We start from the raw sequence: 25,590 nt of genomic DNA on the forward strand, positions 1-25,590 counted from the left end.
ACAGAATTGTTCCACAATCCACATTTTGAACAATTCTATGAGTTGTTTGGATCAATGATTTCTTAATGCTTGATACTAATATTCATATGTATTGACTTTGATAATTTAATTGCTTTTATGTGGGTGTCATCCTAGTGTGCCAGGCTGTTGAGTGCTTCGGTTGGGGCACCAAATATATATTCTAAGGGTGTGAACTTAGAATATCAAAGCTTCTATCTCCAATGGCACAACCAAGCTCAATCAAAGTAGTTGAGGTTTGCTGGGTAGCTCCCAAACCAAACTCACCAGACTCAGCCTCCCCAGATGATCAGTCTCTTCCTCCAACTTTCTTTGACCTTCTCTGGCTAAGGTTTCCTCCCATCCAACGTGTTTTCTTCTACGAAATATCTTCATTCAACACACCCCTCTTCCTCGATTCCATACTTCCAAAACTCAAAGCCTCACTCTCTCTCACCCTCCAGCACTTTCTGCCTCTTGCAGGAAACCTCACTTGGCCCCAAGACTCCCAAAAACCCTTTCTCAGTTATGTCAAAGGTGACACCCTTTCGCTTACAATAGCTGAATCTGATGCTGATTTCTACCATCTAGTTTCAACCAACAACTTCAATATTGAAGCCTCTTATACCCCAATTGGCAGTGTCTCATGACCAAGCCGCAGTGATGGCATTGCAAATCACAATTTTCCCCAACTGTGGTTTTTCCATTGGATCAGCCGTGCACCATGCTGCCCTTGATGGCAAAACTTCAACATCTTTTTTGAAACTATGGGCTCACCTGTGCAAACATGGAGGACTGCCCTCATCTTTGTTTCCAGAGCCACCAAAACCATGTTATGACAGGAGGGCCGTCAAGGACCCTGCCGGCATTGAAGCAATCTACTTGAAGGAATGGTTAAATGCAGGAGGGCCCAATAATACAAGCTTGATGTCTTTGGGGGTTAAAGAATTTCCCCTAGACTTGATTTGAGGTACGTTTGAATTCACACGAGCAAAAATAGAAGCATTAAGACAATCAGTGATGACTATGATGGCAAAGAAGAAACAACAAGATCATTCAGTGCTTCATTTGTCAACGTTTTCTCTAACATGTGCTTATACATGGGTTTGCTTAGTCAAGGCTGAGGAAATAAAAGCGTAGAAAGTACTTTTGGTCTTTAGCGCAGACTGCAGGTCTCGCTTAGACCCTCCTCTGCCTGCAACCTATTTTGGGAATTGCATCGCAGGCCGTGGAGTAGTTGCAGAAACAAAGGGCCTATTGGGAGAAGATGGGTTGTTTGTGGCCTTAAATGCAATTAGTGAATCTATAAAAAGTTTGGACAAGACCTTTTTGGATGGGGCAGAGACTTGGGTTTCAAGAATGCTCAATGCACTGCAGACTACAGATAGAGTTCATTCCATTTCTGGGTCACATACTTTTGGGATTTATGAGGCAACTGCTTTTGGATGGGGAAGACCAACGAAGATCGACTTTGTTTCGATAGACAGGACAGGGGCTATCTCCTTTTCAGATAGCAAGAATGGTGCTGGTGGTGCTGGTGGTGTTGAGGTTGGGCTGGTTTTGAAAAAACATTATATGGAGGCTTTTGCTTCTCTATTTGCGAGAAGTCTTGAAGACCTTTGAAGCCATCTTTAGTATTCTGCAACAGTTGGTTTGAACAAAAGTACCTTACTTCTTTCTCTGTGTTTATGATGCATCTTTATTTTTCTTTTTGCAATTGAAATTACAGATTCTGTATGAATTTCATGAATCACAGCTCATGTTCATTTGAGTATTTCATATATTCCATTTTATCATTAAAAAAATTTGCTAGGAGCTCCAAAGGTTATATGTGACTGAAGTCTGAATTAAGGCTCCATAATTTTAATTTATGATGAAAATAGATAGGGGAAGCCATTGCAGTCAGCTCCACAGAAGCATTACATTGGATCAGTGTTCTTGATCTGAAACATTCAACCATTATCATGAAGTCACGTGCTTACATCTGCAGAGAAAACCTGCGGCCTCCCATGCTGCAGACAAAAGATCCAAGTAATGAGGCTTGATATATATCACATTGACAGATTTACACATTGTTACAAAATCCCTGGAGCTTATTTTTTATTTTTATGAAGATGTCTTTTGTCATCAAAATGTCGTATACACGTGATTTTAGTTGGTCACCAAACATAACAAAGCCTGGGATTTTAATGATACAATAAGCATGTCCCACAACACATGATTGGTCAGTCACCTAAATTAACTTGAAGCTAAAGACCTTATTAGTATAGAGCCCTATTCTTATTATAACTAAAAGCACCAAACTTTTATTTTCTCCAATAGTATATTTGTCTACATGACTTTTCATACCATTCAATAGACTTCAACATCAAATAATAATGTAAAATATATTGGATGTTTATATTTGTTATTGGTACTCTAAAGGGTTATTTAGTACTCCACTTCCGTAAAAGTATAAGAAGCAAATTACATTTAGAATGGTGCGTGATGACTGTTTCAGAATGACAATAACGATATTAAATCAAATTTAAAAGTGAAGATAATTTGCCACAACCTTTATATATGTTTGTAATATTAATTTTAGACTAGAACGGATATTCTTCACATTATATACCCAAATTTGAATTCTCTTTCGTTTAAATTAAAGTATAATATTATTTTTTTTTTATAAAATAATAAGAATTACTAGCTCAACAAAACATCCAAAATTCAATTTTTGTAAAACAAAAAAGCAAAAAAAAAAAAAAAATTTAAAATTTGACCAGAAAACCCTAAAAGAGAAAAGAAGAAAAACTTGACTAGGTGTAAAAAAAAGGTTACTTGACCCAATCTGTGCACCCCTTGGTGTGAATTGCATCAGAGTTCCCTGTTAGCTTTCTTTCTCAGACGCTTCTTTATTTCGTGCGCCAACTGTTCGTCTTTCCCTCTCTCTCGCTCTCACAGTCTCACTCACTCTTCTTTGGTGAAGCACAAGGTACCCTACCATCTCATCGTTCCCAATCTCTGTCTCTAGCAAAGCTATAGCATTTCATAAAGGGTACTTTTTTGGCATTCATTTCTTTGATTTTTTCCATGTACTATTCATTTAATGGGTTCTTTAGCACCCTTATTGTTGATTTTTTAAGGTTGTATTTTGGTCTGTCTTTTGAAAGCTATTTTCTTCTTTATTATTAGTGTTCAAATGTTTACTTTTGTTTGTGTGATCAAGCATTATACAGGTCGTAGAATTAATTTAATGAATTTTGTAACTTTAAGCTCGCCGGCTCTGAATGTTGGGCTGATTATGTGTTGATTTATCATTCTATCTAATTTTCTGAGATGGGTTTTGTTTATTTTGTGGTATGAGGTTGGTTTACGGTTTAGGTCTTGAGCTTTGCTGGGTCTGAATCCAAATAATGTGGTGCTGTTGCTTCGAGGATCTAAGTTTTTGCAAGTTATTGTGCCAACTTTTTTGGATTTACCTAAATATTCAGTACTCACTAAAGCAGATTATGTGGTTCTCAGTTTTATGGAATATCATTTTAATTTATTGTGCTTCTAGGGTTTTCTCAAAATGTGGTTGTTTCATTTAACCAGCTCTCCCTTTCTCCCTTGTATCTGAGGTTTTTTTTAGAAGAAAATGTAGCAGTATTTCATATCGCTAACTCCACCATGTTCTGTTTCCATGCAATGTAATCGAAATTGGTACATAGTTTTGTGGTGCTAGTTTCCTACTGTCTCTTTTGCAGTTGTTACTTTACTTTTTGGGATAATTCTTTCCCTGATCTAGGGATGAAGGGCTAGTTTTAAGCATGGGTTCTTTGTGCCTTTGATTTTGTAAAGTCAAATACATTATATGTGCCTTGTGCTATATTGCTAACTCACTGCACCTTGGTGTTTTGAATTAATTATCTTCCATTTATTGAGGAATTGTTTAGTAGTGTTTCATTTCTCAGTCTTTTGGCAGAATGGCCTTGCAGACAGCAATTCCTCCACCGACTCCTAGTGCCCAACTTGTTGGAAATGCTTTCATTGAGCAGTATTACCATATTCTTCACAATAACCCGGGCCTGGTCCATAGATTTTATCAGGATTCAAGTGTTCTAAGCCGGCCTGATTCCAATGGTGTGATGACATCAGTGACCACTATGCAAGTAAGTTTTTGGTAGGCAGTTTTTCTTTTGGGTGTCATTTCCCATGGTCTATTACTTGGTTCTACTTTTCGTGAAGCAATAACTTTTCGACAAATATGCTATAATCATCAAGGAGTACATTAAATAAACAAATGTATGTTGGTGATTCATATAGGCAGTTCTATTGTTAGATGTTGAGGATTCTTTATGGTCCACAGGTTGTTTACCTGATTATTCACACATGATATTTTTAAGTCTGAATTTATCTGTTGCATTTTTGGTTTTTTTTAATACTTATTTGAATGTATAGTCCTGTATGATTCTGCCATGCTCTTAAATCCTCAGAGATATGGTAATTTTAGGTCTCAGTTATGCTCTGAATCATATAGTCACTACAATTTCAGGTGATTTCCTCCTTAAGGGCTGACACATGATTCATAAAGATAATAAGAAATTGTTTTATGTTCTTTGTTTATCGAGTACCCTAGATAGCAAATACATAGATTAGATGGTCGATGTCAGAATATTGGTATTACTGGCACATCTTGAACATGTGACTGCTTGGCACTTGAACATACTGGATATATTTTTCTTTTAAATGTTTTTGGACTCAATATCCATAAGTGGTTGTGCTCAAATAGCCAAATTCACATAAATGGAAATCTGTACACAATTTTTTCTTCTTTTACTATTTTTGTTTTATTTGATAACGATGATATTATCTTGAAGGTTTCAAGATGACCAATTAACATATTTTGAATATTATATTATGAGCATTACCTGCTGCAAGGACATCACTTTTTTTTTTTTTTTTTTTTTGCCCCTCAATTTTTTGTTCGAGTAGGGAATCAATGAGAAGATCCTTTCCTTAAATTACAACGAATATAAAGCTGAAATAAAGACCGCTGATGCTCAGAAGTCTTATAAGGATGGGGTAACTGTGTTAGTTACTGGATGTTTAACGAGCAAGGATAACTTGAAAAGGAAATTCGCCCAATCATTTTTTCTTGCCCCTCAAGACAATGGGTTCTTTGTATTGAACGATGTCTTTAGGTTTGTAGAAGATGGAGAACTGTTTGAAAACCATTCAGTTAATGGAGTTAATGATGCCACAACAGTCCTTTCAAACCAAGATCCTGGTAACCTATCTTACCTTTTTTTTGTTCTTTTTTGTTACTCTAGTTCTTTATATTGCACCAGGATCTTGTTTGCACTTCTTATTGTTTGTTTACAGAGCCAAATCATGTTCCTGATCCTCCTGCACCCGATCTGGAAACTACTCAAGTTGAAGAGAATCAAATTGGTATTGAGAAAGCTTATGACACATCAGACCATGAGAGACAATCAGCTAACGAGAAGGAGTCTGATGCTGAACCCCCATCTTATTCAAATGGGAACGATGTCTCTGTGGCAGTCGAGCCAACGTCTACTACAGCCCAAGAGGATGCTCCAAAAAAGTCATATGCATCAATTGTAAGTTAACGGACACAAATTTCTCCTTAGCCAGAATTGTTGTTGAAATAGTAATAGAAGTTCATGGAATGTTATTGTAGGTAAAAGTTCCCAAAGGGAGTCCAGGACCAAATAAGGTTTATGTGCCTACTAATACTATAAGAGTGGCTCCTAAGAAAGTGGAGAATAATTTGCCTGCATCGGCTCCACCTGCTTCTGTGCCTGAAGCATCAGCGCCAACTAGCACTAGTACCCCAGAGAGTAATGATACTAATGAGGAAGGTATGCTTGGCTTTTCTGAATTTTCTCCCTTTATATTCTCTTTATATTTGCAAGTTTCCATTTGAAAATTTTCATATAACTGAAATATAATTTATAAATTTGCATTTATCTGAATTTAGTCATCTAATTGCTTTTCTATAATGACGAAATTGCATTTATTGTAGTTGAGGGTTATTCTGTTTACATAAGGAATTTGCCCTTAAATGTGACGGCTGATCAGCTTGAGGAAGAATTCAAGAAATTTGGACCAATAAAGCAAGGAGGTATCCAAGTTCGAAATAAGAAGGTTAGTCTCTAATGTGAGATGTCTTCCGTGCCAGAAGCGTCTCCTGCTCAGATATTGATTTTCTGACATATTTGTGTGTGCAGCTGCAGGGATACTGTTTTGGATTTGTTGAATTTCTGTCAGCAAGTTCCATGAATAGTGCCATTCAGGTAGGTGTTTAAATTCTATTTCCTATATTCTGTATTCAAGTTCCATGAATAGTGCCATTCATGAGTAGTGCTATAGGATGTGGATGCTGCTGTATTATTAATTTCCATGATTCTATCTGCCTCGTCAAAATCAAGTCATTCTGATTTGAACAATATGAATAGGATATGGGAATTCTTTCTTCCATTGTCCTCGGCCTTGTCCTGTGGTGCACTGTTGAGCCAAATTTTAGGGGTTCTTTTATCTTATCTGATGGGTAAATAATCTTTATAGCATGTTAGTCTAAGGCTCTAAACGCATGTGTATTGAGTTGTCATAGTTTCTTACTTTCCAATAATTTTCATCACAAAAGTTTCTAGAGTGCCTGTAGATCTTCCAATCGTAATTTGTTTATATATTATTTCTGATATTTGATTGGGATTTCTTGTGTATCTAATAAGAAAGACTTAATGTTTCAGGCTTCACCCATCAGTTTTGGTGGCCGTCAAGCTGTCATCGAGATAAAGAGAACGACCACTCGAGGTAAGGCAGGGCAGAAGTGTACGATTTATGCAGTTCTCCTTCATTAATTTAATAAATGTGTTATTTTGAAGATATTTAAAAAGCTCATGCAAGGAGAATCCACTCCCGAAAAAAAGAAAAAAAAAAAGCTCATGCAAGGAAAATGCTCCTAAATTTCTAAACATTTGATGACACTGCTTAAAAGTTCGGATTACTAAGCTTCATAAGTATTATTTTAAAGACATTTCTTTCCATGATGCTGGTTTTTCCAGTTGGTAGCAGTGGAAGAGGTAGGTTTCCTCCTCCTGGAAGGGGAGGGTTTCGGAGTGACAGCTTTAGAGGCCGTGGTAATTATGTTGGTGGCCGGAGCTTTGGAAGAAACGAATATGGGAACAGGGGTGAATTCTCAAGCCGAGGCAGGGGTCCAGCTGGGCGTGGTGGAGATGGTTATCAGCAAGGGAGAGGGAGAGGCGGCCGTCCAAGTGGAGGACCAAAGCAGAATGCTGTTTCTGCGTAGAGCTAATAGAATGCGTAGTGAGATTTCCTTTTTGTGGGAATATTTTAACAAGATTGATTTCATGATTGGTGCACCTGGAAGTGTTGGTAAGTACTTTAATCATAACTTATGAGAGAGAGAGAGAGAGAGAGAGAGAGAGAGAGAGAGAGAGAGCTTAGACTTTGAATTGGATTAACTTTGAGATGAAAAGGCATTTGCTGTAGGTTAGGATTTATTTTACCATTATAGAATTTTGTCTCAATTGGGTATCATGTAATTGTTCAGAAACTTCAGGCCATCCACTTGTTTTACCAGAAACTTCTGAGATTACTATGATGGAGTTTGCACAGTTGTAGTGTCTTTTCTTTCTTTTTTTGGGTTCTCTTTTCTGATCAGTTTAGCTGTAGTGTCTAGTAGCTGTAATCAGAAGATCCTAACCCTTTAATAGATGGGAGTTTTGGGGTTATACTTTGAATTTTGAATGCATTCTCCATTTGGTTGTTTGGTTTGAAATTTTGAATGTCTTCTTCATCATCTTCATTTATCCTTGTGCTATAATATGAGCAAACAACAATTAGGTTTTATCGAGAATTTGTGTTGGGCCAAAATTAGAAATTTCTTGCCAATGAATTCCCACCACATTTGTGGTGGCTTACCCCCTCCCCCGATGGGTGGGTTGTCTTTCCTCCCAATGTAAAAAAATTAAAAATTAAAATAAAATTTTATTTATCTGTAAAGGAATGGTTTGAAGCTATTATTCTCTCAAGTAAGATTCTAAGTTCAAGTTCACGTTGTGTGAGTTTAATATATTATCACTCCGCAATACGAAAGATTCTTTAAAAAAAATTGAAAAAAATTATTTTATCTAATTTGATGCTTTTGAAAGATAACTAGCTATCTCCCAAAAAGAAAAGGATATTATTAAAAATATTGCCAAAAGAATATCTCCTAATCATCCAATCTTTATCATTATCATTATTTTTAATAAATCGCTCTGACAGGACGCGTGCGTACGACACGCGAAGTGTCATCTTTACTTTTCCCCATGGGCCCGAATCCACTGTGATATCTTCTCCCTGTACACGTTGTCCCGCAACTTGGCTTCGCTGTCTCCATCCATTCCTATGTGTACACGCCCCCCCTCCTAACTGCATGTCGACACGTGGCGTGTACTCTGATGCCTTACAGTCTTCATCTAATAAAAAGAGGAAAAAGAAATGTGCAAGTTGGCCCTCTTGCTTCCTCTCTTGGGGTCCACACCTGACACCTCATCTACCTTTTGTGTTTCATCACCTCCCTCAAGTCTTCCGGGGATGCTTCTGCCTTGTCTACCTTAATCCACATATACATTATTGTCAAATTTTTTTAATTAATCAATTTGTTTAGCATTTTTGCTTTGGCCAAAAAATTTGATTGTCTTACTTAATTTCATATTAGCCATGCCCCCACCAAGGGTATATAATTGCGATTGCAAATCGTAACTTATTCTATTCGAATCTCAATTTACATAAATAATTGTTAACTGTTAATGTGAACGATTTGTAATCATCCGTTGTGAATGGTTTAGTAACTCTCCTCCCCATAATTCGATGGTCCCTAAAAACATTTGATTGAGAGAACTCATCCAATAAGATTTTAATGAATTAGGTTAATTCTGCTTAAATTAGCAACCGTGCTCCTTACAGAGCGAGTAGCACTCCAATCCACACTCGCGACGACAATATTCTCTTCGCGGAAACGAAAGGAAAAGACTCTGACCCGGATCCCCAGGCATCATCCACGTGGCGCACTCTTGGAGCGTCAGTTTTCCTCGTTCTGGAATCCAGCTCGTTTATAGATGGGATAGATATTACGTAAGTGGATAGAGCGAATTGCGGCTCTGCCTCTACTCTCTTCGCTACGACGAGGACGAGATATTTGGGCGACGTGGCAACCTGTCAGATTCCGCATCTCCCGTGTGACACGTGTTCTCTGGGAACCCAATCCAGAAAACCAAAGAGTTGGCGACGCCTGTTCGGCGTGTCCTTCAGATCTGCGTCTCTATAAGCCACGTGCTTGTCGGGGCTCTTCATGTCCGCCACGTGTCGGGTGTCTACGACTTCCAGGGGCTTTCTCGGTATTGCACTTTTCTGTCTTCTGCAGCCAAAAAATTCATTTTTTATTATTTTTTTCTTCCCCTGTATTTTCTTTTCGCTCCTAGTCCATTTGGTTTTTCGTCTTCTGCGAAAATGCTTCTCATGGGGTCATTGACGTGCGTTTCAATTTTCTTCTGCTTTATGTTCTTCGGTGTTTGGTACAACTGATGGCTCTTCTTTCTGTTTCTCTGAGAAGTTCATGGCGAGAAAGTGGAAGAAAATGTAGGCTTTATGCTGCAGTGTTTGGTTGGAACAAGCTTGGAATTACTATTCAAAGATAAACATAGGATAAAGTTACCAATTTCTCAGCTTCCTTGGATTTTCTGCTGAATTCTACTTCCTGGTTTTAAAAAAGATTATTATTTTGTCATCTGGGTACCTCTTAATTTGAGCAATCTGGTTTGGATTCTGGCGTTCTGCAATTTTGTTTTTTTCAAATGGCGCAAACAGAGGAAGGTGGAAACAGAGCAACCCAACAGGTGTTCTCAATGCAAGGGAGTAATTTTCCGGGAGATCTGCTGAGGAAAATAGTTTCCGGGAATGATTTTCCTGGAAAATTCGAGGAGCCAACCCAAGATTCTGAGGAGATTGAGCTAAGCCTCGGGCTTTCATTGAACGGTCGATTTGGGGTGGACCCAAGAGCCAAGTTACTGCCACTCAAACGCTCGTCGTCAATCCCTGACTTCGCGTCGACCCCAGCAAGAGACGAGGACACGACATGTCGTGTATCTGCGCCGTGCATGGTGCCTCTGATGAGGACTTGTTCTCTGCCTACGGAAACAGTGGAAGAGTGGAGGAAGAGGAAGGAGTTGCAGAGCTTGAGGAGAATGGAGGCGAAGAGAAAGAGGTCGGAGAAGCAGCAGAGGAATTTGAAGGTGCCCAGAGATCGGAGCAGAGAGAACTTTGAGGAAGATAAGAGAGGAGGAGAAGCCATGAATGGGGTTCAAAGTTATAGACAAGAGCAGTTTGTGAAGGTGGTGGATGAGTTTAGAGCTATGGGGATCCCCACTTGGGTATCTGGTGATAAGGGTAATTGTCCGGTTCCTCCACCGCCAGCATCTCAGAGCACAATTGGGTCTCAAGGAAGTGGCTCATCTGGGATTTCAGAATCTGAGAGCCATGCTGCTGCTGCTCAAGGTATTCTCATTTCAATTTGAGATTATTGGTTTCAGCTGTTTTCTCTGTGTATGTGTTTTATTTTATTGTTGAACATTAATTTTCAATGATTTGTGTGAATCAAATATCACCTTGAAATTGGAAAAATTGGATCCTTTAGGCAGGTTTTCTAGTAGGATTTTGGTTCATGTTATGTAGTTTGTAAATGATTGTGTGGTGAATGCCATATAAGTAGACCGGATGGCTCAATTCGAAAACACGGTCTTTAGATTTGGAACTGGCCAAGAAGATTATCTTTATAACCTATAGATTTTGCGTTTGTAGGAGAATGTCAGTCTCATCATGGTTTGAGAATTCCCCCTTCATGTTTTTGACGTTTTTAAATGAAATAGAAACGGCAAGCCACTCTTGAGAGTGACCCTTCCTTTTGCTCTGGATCGTTCTGAATTGCCTCCCCCAATGAACCAATTTAGTGCGTGCTGCTAGCCATGTTGTAAGGGGTTCATGTGTAACCAAGCGAGTATATGCTGGTCCAGAAATTGATGTGCCCCAAACATGTGTTCCAAGTGTTCTATTGAGTAAGAACTGATCTAACTTTAACTACTCTGTAGCCTAAATTTTCAATGGGACCTCATGATAATGATAATGTTTCGTTTAAGTAGAATTCTAGATTAGGTGTGTCGTGTGAGCGACACTGTTTGGGGGCCTTTGACATTCGATAGAGGGCAGTTCAACCGTGCTCTCCCAGATCCCTCTGTATTGCTTTACTGCCCCCAACACCAATGCTCCTTATTGTCGATGATGTAATAGACTCATTTGATGTTTTGTCTCCCAGTTTTCTCATGCCATGCCACTGGCTTGCGTATCATCTTATGGAAACATAGAACCTGTTAAAAGCTATTTTATGTTCTAGTGTCGAAGCTCTTGTGCTCCTGTGACATTTTACCTCTTGATATGCAGGAGCGCACAAATGCACTGAACCAAGAAGTCATGCCAATGCTCAGTCTTCTCCAAAGACTAATAAGGAACTGTTAGTGACCCCTCGAATGATAACCACCGAAAGATCAGGTCAGTTCAACGGAGTTCAAATGGAAATTAACTGTGATAAACCCACAGTTCCAGAAAAAGGAGCCAACGAAATTGTGAGGAATGTGTTGGAAAATATGCCTTGTGTGTCTACAAAAGGAGATGGCCCCAACGGGAAAAGAATAGAAGGGTTTCTTTATAGGTACAAGAAGGGTGAGGAAGTGAGGATAGTATGTGTTTGTCATGGTAGCTTTCTCTCTCCCGCCGAGTTTGTGAAGCATGCCGGCGGTGGTGACGTGGCACACCCTTTGAAGCATATAGTAGTCAATCCATCTCCGTTTTTGTAGTTGTAGTGCCCTTGTAGATCATGTCAAAACCTTTTATCTAAGGACGAGGGAGAAAGTGGAGAAGATCCATCAATGTTCCTTCCTTTTACCTTTTTCCTTTGTTTATTTAAAATTGTCTTTCAATGGGACTGATGGGCACTTGTATTGAATTCGGTACATGAAGCCTTGTGTTGGAAGGCTATAATGATTATAACTAGAGGAGACAGGTCGTTGCATGTTAATATTTGTTGGGTCATTTATTTTGTTTAATTCGTGGCAATGATGTGAGGAAGCAGAATATAAGGTAACCGAGAGTTTCGAAAGTAAGGGATTTATCTCTGTGGAGCAAAGAAGGTTGGTTGCCTACTGTTCTGGTTTTTTCTACCTACCAGTTAGGTTATCTGCATATGCGGATTGAGGAGATGAAAACAATGACCTTGTTTGCATTACTATAAACTTCATGGAGTTGCTTGTTAACTAACACAATAAACTTGACATGGACGGCGAAACCACCAACAATTATTGTGATCGAAAGGGGAAAAAATAAGTTCAATACAGTTGTACATAGAAGAAATTGTGGAGGCCAGAGTGAAATTACAGGATGGGATAGCATCTTTGTTTGGTAGGAAGCTCACAGGGGTAGGAATTTCAACTCAACACATAACAGATAGCAATAAGTTGGCCTCACCAAACACTTCAGAGCTTACTTTACAGAAAACCTAATTTGCTTGTTTTATTGAACAAATAAGGCAAATCATATACACACGTATAAAACAAGGAACATAAATATCTGTGTGATTCAGCAGGTTCATCTGCAAGGCCCCTGAAACAATTGATGGCGCTTCTCTTTCTACAGATTACTAATGTTGACCAATATATGCCAAGGCTCGCGAAGCACCTAACAAGACGGGGGCAGAAGTGGCTTAACCCGTAGTTCGATCTGCTTCACTTCAGGTCTTTTCAAGCGAGAGTCGACCGTACACACAACTAACAAGACTAGAACTTCCTTAAAAATCATCAAGGGGACCTGCATCATCTGACAACGCAGCAGTAAAGAAATTTATTTGCACGGCCTTGTCGAGGAAGAATCTACGGTTGATGAAGCTGCCATCTGCTCGTCTGGCCTGGAAGCAAAGGCTGAAATGGTATCATAAGCAAAAGTCCAAATCTCTCCATGCAAAGTCAAGAAACATCTATTATGACCATACTTCAAACTTGGAAGTTCAAACATACTTTATCCAATCTCATTAATCAAAACATGGTAATAACAAAGAGAAAAAGAATGAGGACTTTACCTCTAATATCATCCCCTCTAGAAACTGCTAGCACTTGTATGATAACTATCCTCCACTAAGTTCTTGAGGCCAGAGTGATTGCAGCATGACAAGTAGATATCGAATTGGATATCATTTCCTTTTACAGGAAGTTCACATGGCTAATCATATAACAGATATGAATAAGTTGGCCACAGTAAACACTTCAGCCAATACTTTCCTGAAAATATATCTACTCTGCTTTATTGAACAACAAATGAAGCTGAATATACACGTATAAGACGAGGAAATGAAACATCTGCATTCTTCTGCAGACTCATTGGCAAGGCCCCTAATAAGAGAAACAACATAAAAAAAAATTGGGGGCAGAACTATTTTACAATGTACAAGTGGGATCAATAAGGTTTAGAAATCAACCTAAGGCCAGTCCCAAAAGAGGACTGAGTGCACAAGCACATATTACAATGGCGCTTCTCTTTCTACAAACTACTAATGTTAACCAATACAAGCCTCATAAGGCAGCTAACAAGATGGAGGCTGAAGCTGCTTAAGTCTTCGTACAACTTGCCTCATTGTAGGCCTGGTCGAGAGAGAGTCAACCGTACACACAACTGCCAAGTGTAAAACTTCTACCAAATCATCATGGGGACCTGCATCCCATAGCCCAGCAGTAAAGAATTCCTTAGCACGGCCTTGTCGAAGAAGCATACATGACCACTGAACAATGTTGAATCCATTTCCATATGAAGAAAATGAGGGATCCAGAGCTTTCTTGTCAGAGAGCAACTCCAGAAGCACAACACCATAACTATACACATCAGCCTTGTCTGAAACACGGCAAGTCATCGCATATTCTGGGGCAACATATCCAAAAGTTCCAGCTACACCAGTAGTAGCATGGGTTTCTGAAGTTCCAAGAAGTCTGGCCAAACCAAAGTCAGAGAGATAAGCATTGAAATCATCATCCAATAAAATATTGCTGGGCTTGACATCGCGATGAAGGACACGTGGTACACACTGATCATGTAGGTAGGCAAGTGCACGAGCTATGTCCAAAGCAATCTTGTGAAGTATCCTCCAATCCACAGCCCTGGTAGACCTTTCCTTAATAAATTTTTCCAGATTACCACCCGCCAAATAATTATATATTAGGAACATCTCTGTATCACTGGCATGATAACCAAGCAAAGTGACCAGATTTGGATGGCGAAGCCTTCCAAGAGTCTTAATTTCTGCATGAAATTGTTGAACTCCTTGAAACCTTCCAACTGAGAGTCGTTTTATTGCCACCAGGATTCCAGGAGATATCTCTGCCTTGTAAGTTGCCCCAAAACCTCCATTCCCAATGCAGTTGCTAGCATTGAAACTGCCCGTGGCTCGCACAACACTCTCAAAGGTCAATGGAACCCCAATGTTTGTGAAAACTGTAACTTCCTTCCTGGTAGACCCTAGAGCTCCAGACTTTGCATTCCACTTTCGTGTATACAAGAACAGAACAACCAGAGCAAGAAGCACTGAAACTATGGCTGATGCAGATGTAATGGAAGCTATCTCAATTGAATTGAAATTCCCATTCCTCGAAGCTGGAACTCCCACTGGTGAAGCAGCATAAGGTTGTGAATCACCATCTCTTCCTTGAGAATCTGAAGATGGTTGTGTCAGAGAAAACATGGGGCAAGAATGTATATATGGGTTTCCAATAGCAGCATTGCATTTCATCAGGTTATTATTTGAAGGCAATGAACCGGAAAAGTTATTGAAAGACACATTGAAAGAAGAGAGTGCAGTCACATTTGCCAAACCAGATGGAATCTGACCAGAAAGATTATTTTTGTCCAGCAGAAGAACAGTCAGATTTCCCAAGTTCACAAGATCCTTTGGTATCTCACCGGTGAGATGGTTTGAAGAAAGCTCCAGCACTTCTAAAGAGTAAAGCTGCCCCAAACTAGATGGAATGGTACCTGTAAGGTTATTACCAGATAAGGACAGATACCTCAGATCCCTTGTCTGGCCAAGACTGATGGGGATCTGACCCTGCAACATGTTCCAACTCAGGTTAAGGGCAACAAGGGACACCAATTTCCCAAAAGTAGGGGGAATGGGACCAATAATCTGATTCCGAGATGCATCTAAAAATTTAAGAGATTTGCACATTGTGCCAACTTCGGCAGGAATCTGACCATATAGCTTGTTGTTACTCACATTAACAACCAATGAATCCAATCCCTCACACTTCCCAAATAAACTACCTGGAAATGTTCCAGTAAGCTTGTTTTCTCCAACAAGGAATGCATAAAGAGTTTGCTTCCCTAATCTTTCATGTGCAATAGGCAGTGACGGCAAAGTGCCAGTAAAATTATTGTCCCCAAAGTTGTGCAGTACTGTAAGACCATCATCTTCTCCGTACAGTTGCAACGGGTTTCCAACTTGGGTTTTCGATGCAAAAAATGCTAAATAGGGCGAGGACGGATCATCATCTTTGAAAGAAAAATCTGTCAAGGGAGAAACTGGAGCACAAGTGCTGTTAAAATATTCAGGTATTGAACCTGACAAGATGTTTCCGCTGACATCAAACATAACCATACAAGGAACCTGAAGATCCTGAACAAGCTCCCCACTAAGCCTGTTAGAGCTTACATCAAAAAATTGAAGCTTCCTGCAGCGACTAAGCCCACTAGGAATTTCCCCAGTAAAGAAGTTCTGAGCCAAATTGATCATTTCTAAGTATTCACAACTACCCCAATTGCTCGGGAAGTTGCCCTCAATACTTGCCCTTGGTGCCCACAAGATCCTTAGCTTTGGAAGGGTCGTAATTTCCACAGGCATTGCACCTTGAAAGTAATTGAAGTCGTCATTCATAGAATTCAACTGCTCCAATAAAGAGTCCACTACTGTATCATTGACTCGTGGTAGCGGATTAAACATAGACGACAACACAAGGACAGACAACTCAGAGCAATTCCCCAACTCTCGTGGTAATGAACTACTTAGGCTATTCCTCGACACATCCAACACTTCCAGCGCCTGAAGCCGGCCGAGTTCAGCTGGAATACCCTCTTCCAACATATTTGAATACAACATCAGCGTCCTCAACTGACTGCAATTTCCTAAACTGCTTGGAATTTTATCAACCAAGAAATTACCCGCCAAATCAAGATGCTCCAGCTTCCCACAATTGTCTCCAATCTCGCTGGGAACATCCCCACTAAGTGAATTGTACGACAAATACACAGCCTTTAACCTACCAATGAAACCCGGAATGGTCCCATTCACAAGATTCCCAGCTACATTCAAGATCTCTAAGCTCACAGAGTTTGACCACGAGGTCGGTATCTCACCTTCAATCATATTGAACCCAAGATTAAGAACCCGCAGATTTGGATTAAGCTGAAACGGCAGAGACCCAGTTATCGAGTTGCCCTCAAGATCAAGAACCTCCAAATTTTTCAAGCCCAAAACTTCACTAGGAATTTCACCATCCAAACCATTGAAGGGAAGCGACAAGACCCTAAGCTCAGTGAGCTTCCCAATTACAGAGGGGAGTTTCCCAGACAACCTTCCTCCACTACCCAAACAGCTCCTCCGAATTCCGAACCCATAAAGCGGAAACTGGGCAAAATCTAAGCACGCAATAGATTTCGATCCACCTTCGCCTCCTCCACTATTCCCAGTAATGTTGAGCGCAACCACCTGAGAATTTGAATTGCAGAAGACGCCGAACCATGAGCAGTGACCAGAATTGACCGAATAATTCCAGCTGGAAAGCAAGCCTGACGGGTCTGAGACCGAGTTCTTGAGCTGGAGGAGCACCGATGCGTCAGTATCAGCATCAGCGAAAACGACGCCGTTCAGAGAGGCGCAGAAGACCCATAAGAGCAACACGAGCTTCAGAACAAGCACTGGCGAAGTGGGTTTGCGAAAAAACTGCTCTTTGGTGACTGAAGAGGACGAAGGGGAAAAACCCATCTCTTGAAACTATGACAGCTAAGTGGGTCTCTACGAAAATTACATAAGCAACGCACAATGTCAGCATAAAGCTCGAAAAGAAGGAAATAGCTTAAGAATATAATCATTTGGAAGGAATTAAATTCTTACCCCTTCAGCTAGACTATCTACAACTGTCAGTAGTTTGACCCCTTCTTGCTCTTACATGAATGTTGTTGGACTTGGGTGGCTTTATCAAATCGACGGGGCCATTTTCATTCCCATTACCTTCGTTTCGCTTGCACCCGTTTGCAGTTCAGCCACCTGTACGGACACAAAGATCGCTGCTTTAACTAATGCTGTACTGTGTACTCAACAATTTAGAAGCTGAACTAAATCGAAATCGGAAATTGGGTAAATTTGACATTTCGTATGTACCTTTGTAGCAGTAGGAGATGGGGATGGTGCCAAATTCCGTTGCCTTTTCCTTTGGGAACTGTTTTTCTTATCTTGAAATTGAAATCGAATAAAAGGAAGCTAACAGCCCTGTTTCCCTATTTGGATTTCGCTCAAAGACTCTGGATTCCTCTTGGAAATTGGGCAATTCATGTCGATCCTGCAGCAGAGAAAAGGGTCTTCGAAACCCAAGAGATCAAAACCCCAAAACCCCTTTCTTCGAGCTGCAGCACAGAAAGAGTAAAAGGGGTTTATGAAAACCCTAACCCTAATTTCGTTGGTACTGATGATAGATGGAAAGAGAGAGAGAGAGAGAGATAAAGGAGACGGAGGAAGAGAGAGAAGACTCAAGTCATTCAACTGTGTTCTTTTGAGAAGAAAACGCGTTCTTCTTTTCTTTTTTCTATTTCATGTTTATTCCTCTTCTTCTTTGCTTTTCCCTTTTTTTTTTCAATTTAAAAAAAGAAATTCTTTACATTTTAAGGGTTTTGTCGTATATGGGGGTGCTGGGGTCCACAAGACATACATTTTAGGGGGGTGGGCTCCACAGCCGGTCAATAAATGCATCAGACCCTTAGGTCAATTGAGAGGGAGGGAGAGGCTCTTGGGCTTAGTTGAGTGTGAGAGAAAGAGAAAGAGACAGAAGGGTTAAAAGAAGGAAAAAAGATTCCTCAAAGCTTCTGTACACGCGGCTGCAGAGAAAGGAATCCACGTGGGATGTCCTTCCAGAAGGGGTGAAGTGGGGCCCACCAGCCTTATGATGGTGTTGGTTGGGTCTACTCTAGTGTTCATGAGGTCCAGATAAGAAAAGGGAGCTGTACTGTTCTCCACTGGGATTTGGCTGCCGGCTGCAACTCTCACTCAGAGTCTCATGATTTATGGGATTTAATTTGGACAGTTATAGCTCGGAATGCGATTGATGCCTACTTCTTTTACTAGATAATATGGAAAATTGGAAACTTTGGACTTCATTTTATTAGGAAGAGTCATTAACACAAATAATTATTTTGTTAAATTTATCTGTATAGACGGTTAAGAATCGCTTGCACCTCTACACGAGTGATTGTATTTTACAATAATGTGTGTTTTAAGTTCAAATTGGAAGTTGTACAAGAAGGGTAGAGAAGTGTATGATGCGTTCCATCTAATTGGTAAACTAGGGGCATTTGCATCATCACCTTTTAACTTGTGTGTGTCTTTTAGGCTTACATAAGAATTTATGCCGAGGCACACATGATGTTCTTGTACTTGGCAAACTGCAAAAGTGACGCGTATATATATGCTGTGCAGAAGGAATATATGCTATACTTACCAGAATCAAAACAATTTAACCCTAAGCAAATAAAAAATTTTGATCACTTACTGTGTGGTAGAGATTGATGCTGCTTATTTATTACAAGAATAATTAAGATACTCAATCGTAATCAAATCCCATACTTAAAGGATTATGGATAGTTTGCTGATATTGTGTCTATTATAGCGTTAGTAATATTATATACGGGTTTTATTAGTTGTTTGAGAAGATCCATTGCCTGATTTGTAAGTTTTTATGAATAGTATGAAACTTGGAGCAATTAAGACTGCTATATTTTAAGGACGTGACGTGAGTTAGGACAATTAATCAATATAATATATTGAGTTTGATTCTCCTCTTTTGTAAATTCTAACAATTTAGACTATTACTAGTATAAAATGAAAAGTACAAAAACATTTCAATTATCATAGTGGTATGGTATGGATGCACGTATAGCTTTAGCCTATTGAAAAGCAACTAATTATAAAAATCTAGCCTTTCCAGCATCCAGACAGGATGCTTTAGCTCTCTCTCTTTTGTCACATACCTAAACAGAAAGTTCTCATCTCACCCCACCTCGTTGCTCATAAGAAAAGCCAACTTGACAAATTGAACATGTTGTAGTTTACATAATCCTGACGTAAGACTGACGTTTTCTAATTAACATGCATAGTTAAACTATGGTTAGCTAGCTTACTATAGGTTTTGCTGTGCTGGTGTGCCCTTTAGCTTTTGCTTATATTTGCAATTCATTTCTTAGAGATAGGATAGGATCCAGATTTGAATCAATTCAAGGTTCAGATCAACCAACCAGCAGATTTTACTTTGGGGAACCAAAGGCATGAGCTTTTGCTCCTTACCAAACTGGCTGCCTAAAAGGATAATCAAATGCATGAAAAACAGGAATTAAAGCAACTTAAAAACTTAATAGGTTGGCTGTTAGATACCCAATTTTTGTATAGTTTACCAGATTCTGAATTCTGATTTCTAGACCTTGTTTCAATTGCCATCTCAAATTATTGTATTTCAAGCAGATTCAGGTGATTTGTCAGATGCAACAAATAGGCACCAAACCAAAGAAATGGCTAACAAGAGTCAGATTTTGCAGTATTGAAGATACCTATTAAGCAGAATTAGTGTTGAGTGCAAACCAATTTCTCCAACATATACATATACCGTATACGTATGTCTGTACATCAGTTTTGAAACCACATCTACCATTTAACACCATTTAGATCTGTCATCATCTATGTGCATCAATTTCCAATTGTTCACTCTCTTGGTTCATCATTTCTATGGCTTCTCTTTTATTGAAGGAGATCACGGCATGATCATTAGGAAGAAAATCTATCCTTCTCTCAACGACAGACCATGCAACAATAAAAACAAGAAAACCAACTGGATGATGGAGCTGTAGCCTTTAGGGGTGTTTCAGGTGTATCAGGCGTTTCAAGCTCGTCCTCCTGCTTATGCATCTCCTGCTGTGTGTGCTGCTCTGGCTGCTGCTTTACTGAGGTCATCTGTGCAGGGCTATGTCTTCCAGCCTCATGACCTGCCAACCTGAAAATACCAACTGCTATCAGTGCAATGCTTCAGCTGACCAGTGTATATAGTAGATGGCAGATTACCCTGCAATAATCATATTTGATAGTTTTCCATATTAAAATTGCATGGTGCATAGCTTGACTGAAACATTGATACTACATGTTTTGTTTAAGTTTGTGAGGAACTGCCTTCCATATCAGAAGGCTCAATGTGCATCCAAGTATATATGTTAGTCCTGCATTTGCAGATAATTGAAATTATAAACATTGCTATGATCCTATCTACTATGTGATAAAAGTCACGTCGCTTACAGTGGAAATTGGAATGACTTGGTGCTGTGATTGCTGTCATCAGAACGGTAAGAGGTAGCAGAACCCCTGATTTCCACAATAAGAGGCGCCTTATTTCCACCATGATCACTGGGAATATCAGTTAAATCTGTCTTTTCAGATTCATCTGCAGCTTCTTCTGTTTCTACCGAGTCCATTTCCACCTTTACACTCGTGCTTTCAACCTTCTCTTTATCCACATTTGCACTCATATTTTCAACACTCTTCTTCTCCACGTTTGGATCTTTATTTTCAACAGTCTCTTTCTCCACATTGTGAATCTTCATTTCAACAGTTTCTGCTTCGGTAACTGTGGGAAGTGGAGTTGGAATGTAAAACAACTCATCAGGGTAGGTCAGTTCTCCAGATTTATACAGCATAGAAAATTGCTCTCTTGAGAAACTGTTGTTCCCCACATGAAGGCTAAACAATGATTCATTTGAAGCAACACTCCAATCCATGCCTGTTGAAGGTTTACTGGCAAAAATAGACGTTGGGATTCGACTTGGATCATATCCTGCAGGCCGCCCCATCGTCTGAAGTTGAGAGGATTGTCCTGATGATCCACTTTGCAGGCTCCAAGCAAGAGTCTGAGAAGAAGAAGCCTCTGGTAATGGCGGAGGCCCCTGAGACTCCTGGCCCTGTTGTGTAGTTTCAAAAGAGCCATTGACATCTGCTTTGTCAGTAACATCTGATTCCAGTGATGAACGTGGTGATGATGAAGTTGAAGATGATGATGATGAAGAAGATGATGGGAAGCTTGAATTTCGGCGGTAATTAACCATATCAGATTCGAAGTGCACCTTTAGATGCTTACTATCATCATTCTTCTGCACATCATCCATGACTTTATTTAATATTTGCAACACCTGATAATCCTCAAAATCTCCTGTGCCTGTCTCTAATTGGTTTTCAACTGCAGGGGAATAAGAAAAATGGGGCTTAATCCAAATTTTATTCTAAGATAGGAAAGAATAAAAATGTTGGTTATGCAAATAGCACAAGGACTAAAAACAGCATTTCAATAATCATAAGATGCATATAAACTCAACTGATACTTTCATATAGGCAGCACTTTAAACATCAAAATCATATAATCTTACAATCACAGAGAATGAATCTTCAAACTTTCAAACGGAACCCTGAGATCAAATTAAATCATGCCACTGTAACATCAAGTTTTAATCCCTAAAGATTCAGTATCAAATCAAATCAATAAGAGATGCATATCTTTAATTCTGGAAATAGGTTTTGAGCAGAAGATTTAGCACTAAATGGAACACCAAAATAATCAGCATAAGTTAACAAAAAGGTAATTACTTGAATCTGCAAGAACCCTTTAGAAAATCAATCCTCAGCTTCAATCAAAACATCGCTCTCAAGAATCAAATGAAGCCCAGAAGCTCTTTAAGATTCTTGACAGAATCAAAGAAAAAGGTTGGATCTTGATAAGCACAAGGATAACAAAAGAAAAATGAAGTGCAATGCAATGGTAGGAAAAAAATAGGATGTTTAGGGTTGGGGATTGTAAACAACTAGGGTTTGGATGAGTCAGAGATAAATGAAGGAGCTAAAAAGGACAGGAAAGGAGACAACCTCGGAAGGTTTCGTACTTTGTTATGTGAAACAACGTAACCGACTTTGATCAAAGTCATCTAGCGCCATTTCTACTAACTGACTAACTGTCTGGACCTCTTGTGAACAAAAACCGATAGCAACGAACTAACAGGTCACGCGGGAAAATGATGTTCTGGAACTTGGGCCACCGACATTGGCCCAAGTAAAAATTGGTCCGAAGGATGGAGGGTAGAATTGTAAATACGGTGAAATATGAGGTTGAGAAGTTTAAGCCACAAGAGGCTCAGTTTTAGCATGTTATCTGTAAATATTGTTTGCATATACTCTTTACACCAAGATGCTGAAATTTGGAGGCAAAATTGCTCCAATGGAAGGAGCTTTGAAGAAACAGTTATTCCATTTCCATGGTGGAGTTGTGTCTTTTAACTGTAAGCTCTGCTGCTCTTTTTTCACATCTAAGACCTTTTGACAATTTGAAAATTGATAGTGCAGGGGATGAGCTAATCACTCAATTTGCATTAATTACTTTTGAGCATATGGGCATTCAAATTATGCAGGCAAACAAGCAACAAAGCACCATATTCGAACTCCATCGATTCACCTGATGTCGTCGACAGGCATAACTGAGAACATGAGTTCTTCAGTCCATCTGAAACTGTTTAAAACAAGAAGTGAACAAAGAGATGCTGTCAAGGTAATATTAAAGAATTAACAAGTACAATCATGGTTTCATTCATGTAACATATCAGATTCAGCATGAAATTCTGTTATTTCAAAAAAAAAAAATATTCTTGGAATTTTTGTCAGGTTTGTGCAGTGAGGAGGAGAAGGATATATCACAATAGTGAAACTTATGTATTGCTGGAACCAGGAGAGGATGAGAAGTTTGTTTCAGAGGAAGAGTTGAGGGCTAAGTTAAAAGGTCGGCTGGAAAACTGGCCAGCCAAGAACCTTCCCCCTGATCTTGCAAGATTTGAAAGCATTGATGATGCTGTTTCCTATCTAGTGAGGTCTGTTTGTGAACTTGAAATCCATGGAGATGTTGGCTCAGTCCAATGGTACGAAGTTCGATTGGAGTGAGAAAAGCGTTCGAGCCTTAGCACCCCCATCAATTGTTATGCACACCCATATAGAAGCATGAAATTGAGGCTGTGTTTCCATGATGGCATTGGCCAATATGCCTTGTATGTAGCTAAAGAAGCTCGGCAACTTGGAGAAGTGGTTAGTGCCTCAAAGAAATTGAGAATGTGACCACAAATTGTAAGAATTTGCATCCTCTTGCTTCTTGTTTTGCTTCTTGTTTTGCTTGTTGGTTTTAAAATTTTGTTTGAAATAATTTTCTATGTCTCAAATGAGTGTCATTAGAGGCATTTGTTCATTCTTGGGCATGCTGAAGAATCTCATTATTTCATTCACATTTCTATCCAAATATATTAAAATACAGACAAAAATCACACAGTACCAAATGTCATTAACCCTGAAACAGTGAAAACTCAAAGAAAGAAAGAAATAAAAAGCTGTTGGAGAAGTCCCAAAAGGTGCCTCAAGAGTCTTCATTTATTGGACCCAAAATTCAATTCTGAAGCAGGACCACATCCCACAGCTGCAAATCCTGAATCTGCAGCAATGACAACAACAAAAAAGGAAGAGAAATCCAATTGTTATTAATTACACCAAAACATTGCTACCCAAATGAACTTTCTGCATCAGGATTTGTTAATTCAACAATTCTGTTGAGTGATTAAGTATGAATTCAATACCTTGGGGCTTGTGTAGATTTTTGCTAGGTGGCAAGAGGGCACCACCCTTTCTGTTTCTGGCAAGAAGGCCTTTTGTTACAGGGGACATCATCAGATCAGTTGGGCTTGTGTACCTACAAAATTGAGAAACAATTTTTTAAATAGGAAGAAGTTTACACAAACAATGATCTTATATGACTAAAATATTTTGTGTGGAAGATTTGATACCTTTCTGGGTACTTGAATGCCTTGGGGACTTTAAGGCGATCTGGGGTGGTGGGTTTGCGTAAATCGTTGCCGGAGTTTTGAGAATTTTCATCCTTGTGTTGGAGTGGAGGTGGTGGTGGTGTTATGCACTCGGAGAAGTTCATCATCTCTGATGATTGAATTGGGCTTTTAGGAGGAGGCAATTCTGGCTCGTTCTCCATTGAACACTAATGTATCAGTTTACTTGTGTCAAGAATGAAGAAAGAGGAAAATTGGACCACAGTTTTGATGTATGAGAGAGAGACAGAGAGAGTTGAAATGAAAATTTGAATAAATTAGTGTGAGAGGTTACCGTTTGGGATGAGGATAGAAAATTTGCAACGGTCGAATTTAGGCCTTGTCAGGCTCGGGTTCGTTGAACTCGAGTTTCAAAATAAAGTCAATTTTTAGTAATACCAAAAACACAGAGAAAAAAAGTTTATAAATTGTATTTGGGTTTTAGGACATTTACAATGGTTGGCCCAAAACCAAGTATATCCACTTGGGAATGGGCCAACAATGAGCTATCCACCATAGCCTAGGTTCCTTACTTTTTTGTAGAAGAGGGCATCGGAACCAGATAACCGGAATACCGAACCAGATTGGTGAAAAAAAAAGGTAAAAAAAATTGGTTGACTAAAAAAGTCAACAAATCGGATCAAAACTGGACCGAACCAGTTCCAGTTTCGGTTTTACACCGCACCAAACCGGACCGGTTGTATATATTTTTTAATTTTATTACAAATTTTTTAAATCCAATGCTATATTTTAAATTTTGTAATTAATATTTTTTCAAGTTCAACTTAAAAAAAATTCTCATTGTATGAATTGGATCATTTGTTAATTTTTAAGCCAAAAAAACAACTTATTTATTATCATTTTTATTTTTAAAAAATAAAAATAATAAATTTTTTTTGAAAAAAAATTAAATTAATAATTTGGTTCAAAACCGGACTGAAACCGGCCAATTTTTTAAAAAAATTTGCTTAAACCGAACCGGTTAAATAATACCGATTCCAGTTTCGATTTGAGGTGAGAACCGGACCGTGCCCACCCTTACTTTTTTGGGCAACAATATTATACACATTGACCCAATGCAATGCAAGTCCAAATTTTAGGACGACATTATTATTAGAATTTAAAGACGAAAATATGTTAACGAGGTCTAGTTTGATGGAAAATGACATTAACATGCATATAAGTTGTCTCAGGTCAAATCTCATGTCAACTTAATCATGTGTGTGTGAGAAAGCTCCCTCCTCTTATAGTTTTAGGCTATCATTGTAATTTTTTATTTAAACGAAAGTATAACTCGGGGCATATTTTCGG

General features: G+C 39.1%; 6 protein-coding genes and 1 pseudogene across 9 annotated transcripts; 4 read left to right on the plus strand and 3 right to left on the minus strand.

The window, feature by feature from the left end:
• Positions 16–1,773, plus strand: LOC18784252 (annotated as a pseudogene).
• LOC18783549 (ras GTPase-activating protein-binding protein 2) lies at positions 2,745–7,786 on the plus strand. Of its 3 annotated transcripts, none has more exons than XM_007215280.2 (9): positions 2,745–3,034; positions 3,944–4,130; positions 4,954–5,248; positions 5,344–5,582; positions 5,663–5,843; positions 6,008–6,129; positions 6,213–6,278; positions 6,735–6,798; positions 7,050–7,786. In XM_007215280.2, exons 2-9 carry the CDS (start codon positions 3,945–3,947, stop codon positions 7,292–7,294), a joined length of 1,398 nt encoding a protein of 465 aa, XP_007215342.1. In that variant the 5' UTR covers positions 2,745–3,034; position 3,944; the 3' UTR covers positions 7,295–7,786. The 3 variants fall into 3 exon arrangements, with proteins under 3 accessions (XP_007215342.1, XP_020416352.1, XP_020416351.1); XM_020560763.1 differs by having other exon boundaries at positions 2,745–2,971; positions 3,933–4,130; XM_020560762.1 differs by having other exon boundaries at positions 2,746–2,971.
• Positions 9,285–12,120, plus strand: LOC18782045 (ninja-family protein AFP3). The gene is made up of 2 exons (XM_007215497.2): positions 9,285–10,545; positions 11,485–12,120. Exons 1-2 carry the CDS (start codon positions 9,846–9,848, stop codon positions 11,895–11,897), a joined length of 1,113 nt encoding a protein of 370 aa, XP_007215559.1. The 5' UTR covers positions 9,285–9,845; the 3' UTR covers positions 11,898–12,120.
• Positions 12,605–18,091, minus strand: LOC18782245 (LRR receptor-like serine/threonine-protein kinase RPK2). 2 transcript variants are annotated; one of them, XM_020560702.1, is made up of 4 exons: positions 17,513–18,091; positions 17,246–17,398; positions 13,172–17,146; positions 12,605–13,000 (listed from the first exon to the last, which is right to left on the minus strand). In XM_020560702.1, exon 3 carries the CDS (start codon positions 17,114–17,116, stop codon positions 13,673–13,675), a length of 3,444 nt encoding a protein of 1,147 aa, XP_020416291.1. In that variant the 5' UTR covers positions 17,117–17,146; positions 17,246–17,398; positions 17,513–18,091; the 3' UTR covers positions 12,605–13,000; positions 13,172–13,672. The 2 variants fall into 2 exon arrangements, with proteins under 2 accessions (XP_020416291.1, XP_007217071.2); XM_007217009.2 differs by having other exon boundaries at positions 12,605–13,013.
• Positions 19,925–22,497, minus strand: LOC18783711 (uncharacterized protein DDB_G0271670). Its single transcript, XM_020561000.1, has 3 exons — positions 22,019–22,497; positions 20,681–21,614; positions 19,925–20,384 (listed from the first exon to the last, which is right to left on the minus strand). The coding sequence occupies exons 2-3, from the start codon at positions 21,541–21,543 to the stop codon at positions 20,183–20,185; spliced, it is 1,065 nt and encodes a 354-aa protein (XP_020416589.1). The 5' UTR covers positions 21,544–21,614; positions 22,019–22,497; the 3' UTR covers positions 19,925–20,182.
• Positions 22,582–23,652, plus strand: LOC18782464 (protein CHLORORESPIRATORY REDUCTION 7, chloroplastic). Its single transcript, XM_007215014.2, has 3 exons — positions 22,582–22,704; positions 22,834–22,970; positions 23,084–23,652. The coding sequence occupies exons 1-3, from the start codon at positions 22,614–22,616 to the stop codon at positions 23,354–23,356; spliced, it is 501 nt and encodes a 166-aa protein (XP_007215076.1). The 5' UTR covers positions 22,582–22,613; the 3' UTR covers positions 23,357–23,652.
• LOC18781796 lies at positions 23,665–24,538 on the minus strand. Its single transcript, XM_007216142.2, has 3 exons — positions 24,244–24,538; positions 24,037–24,149; positions 23,665–23,894 (listed from the first exon to the last, which is right to left on the minus strand). The coding sequence occupies exons 1-3, from the start codon at positions 24,441–24,443 to the stop codon at positions 23,830–23,832; spliced, it is 378 nt and encodes a 125-aa protein (XP_007216204.2). The 5' UTR covers positions 24,444–24,538; the 3' UTR covers positions 23,665–23,829.

This window comes from Prunus persica, chromosome G3 (assembly GCF_000346465.2).
Source record: "Prunus persica cultivar Lovell chromosome G3, Prunus_persica_NCBIv2, whole genome shotgun sequence".
NCBI classification, from domain to species: domain Eukaryota; kingdom Viridiplantae; phylum Streptophyta; class Magnoliopsida; order Rosales; family Rosaceae; genus Prunus; species Prunus persica.

Bases quoted from the DNA above. Each gene is read 5' to 3' on its own strand.
- LOC18781796 (XM_007216142.2), bottom strand. From the start codon at position 24,443: ATGGAGAACGAGCCAGAATTGCCTCCTCCTAAAAGCCCAATTCAATCA. The intron at 24,150-24,243 runs GTATCAAATCTT...TCAATTTTGTAG, and splicing joins GCATTCAAGTACCCAGAAAG to GTACACAAGCCCAACTGATC. The intron at 23,895-24,036 runs GTATTGAATTCA...TCATTGCTGCAG, and splicing joins AAATCTACACAAGCCCCAAG to ATTCAGGATTTGCAGCTGTG.
- LOC18782245 (XM_020560702.1), bottom strand. From the start codon at position 17,116: ATGGGTTTTTCCCCTTCGTCCTCTTCAGTCACCAAAGAGCAGTTTTTT.
- LOC18783549 (XM_007215280.2), top strand. From the start codon at position 3,945: ATGGCCTTGCAGACAGCAATTCCTCCACCGACTCCTAGTGCCCAACTT. The intron at 5,844-6,007 runs GTATGCTTGGCT...CATTTATTGTAG, and splicing joins TAATGATACTAATGAGGAAG to TTGAGGGTTATTCTGTTTAC. The intron at 6,279-6,734 runs GTAGGTGTTTAA...TTAATGTTTCAG, and splicing joins CCATGAATAGTGCCATTCAG to GCTTCACCCATCAGTTTTGG.
- LOC18782045 (XM_007215497.2), top strand. From the start codon at position 9,846: ATGGCGCAAACAGAGGAAGGTGGAAACAGAGCAACCCAACAGGTGTTC. The intron at 10,546-11,484 runs GTATTCTCATTT...CTTGATATGCAG, and splicing joins CCATGCTGCTGCTGCTCAAG to GAGCGCACAAATGCACTGAA.
- LOC18783711 (XM_020561000.1), bottom strand. From the start codon at position 21,543: ATGGATGATGTGCAGAAGAATGATGATAGTAAGCATCTAAAGGTGCAC. The intron at 20,385-20,680 runs GTAAGCGACGTG...TGGTATTTTCAG, and splicing joins AAGTCATTCCAATTTCCACT to GTTGGCAGGTCATGAGGCTG.
- LOC18782464 (XM_007215014.2), top strand. From the start codon at position 22,614: ATGCTGAAATTTGGAGGCAAAATTGCTCCAATGGAAGGAGCTTTGAAG. The intron at 22,705-22,833 runs GTAAGCTCTGCT...CAAATTATGCAG, and splicing joins TGGAGTTGTGTCTTTTAACT to GCAAACAAGCAACAAAGCAC. The intron at 22,971-23,083 runs GTAATATTAAAG...AATTTTTGTCAG, and splicing joins AACAAAGAGATGCTGTCAAG to GTTTGTGCAGTGAGGAGGAG.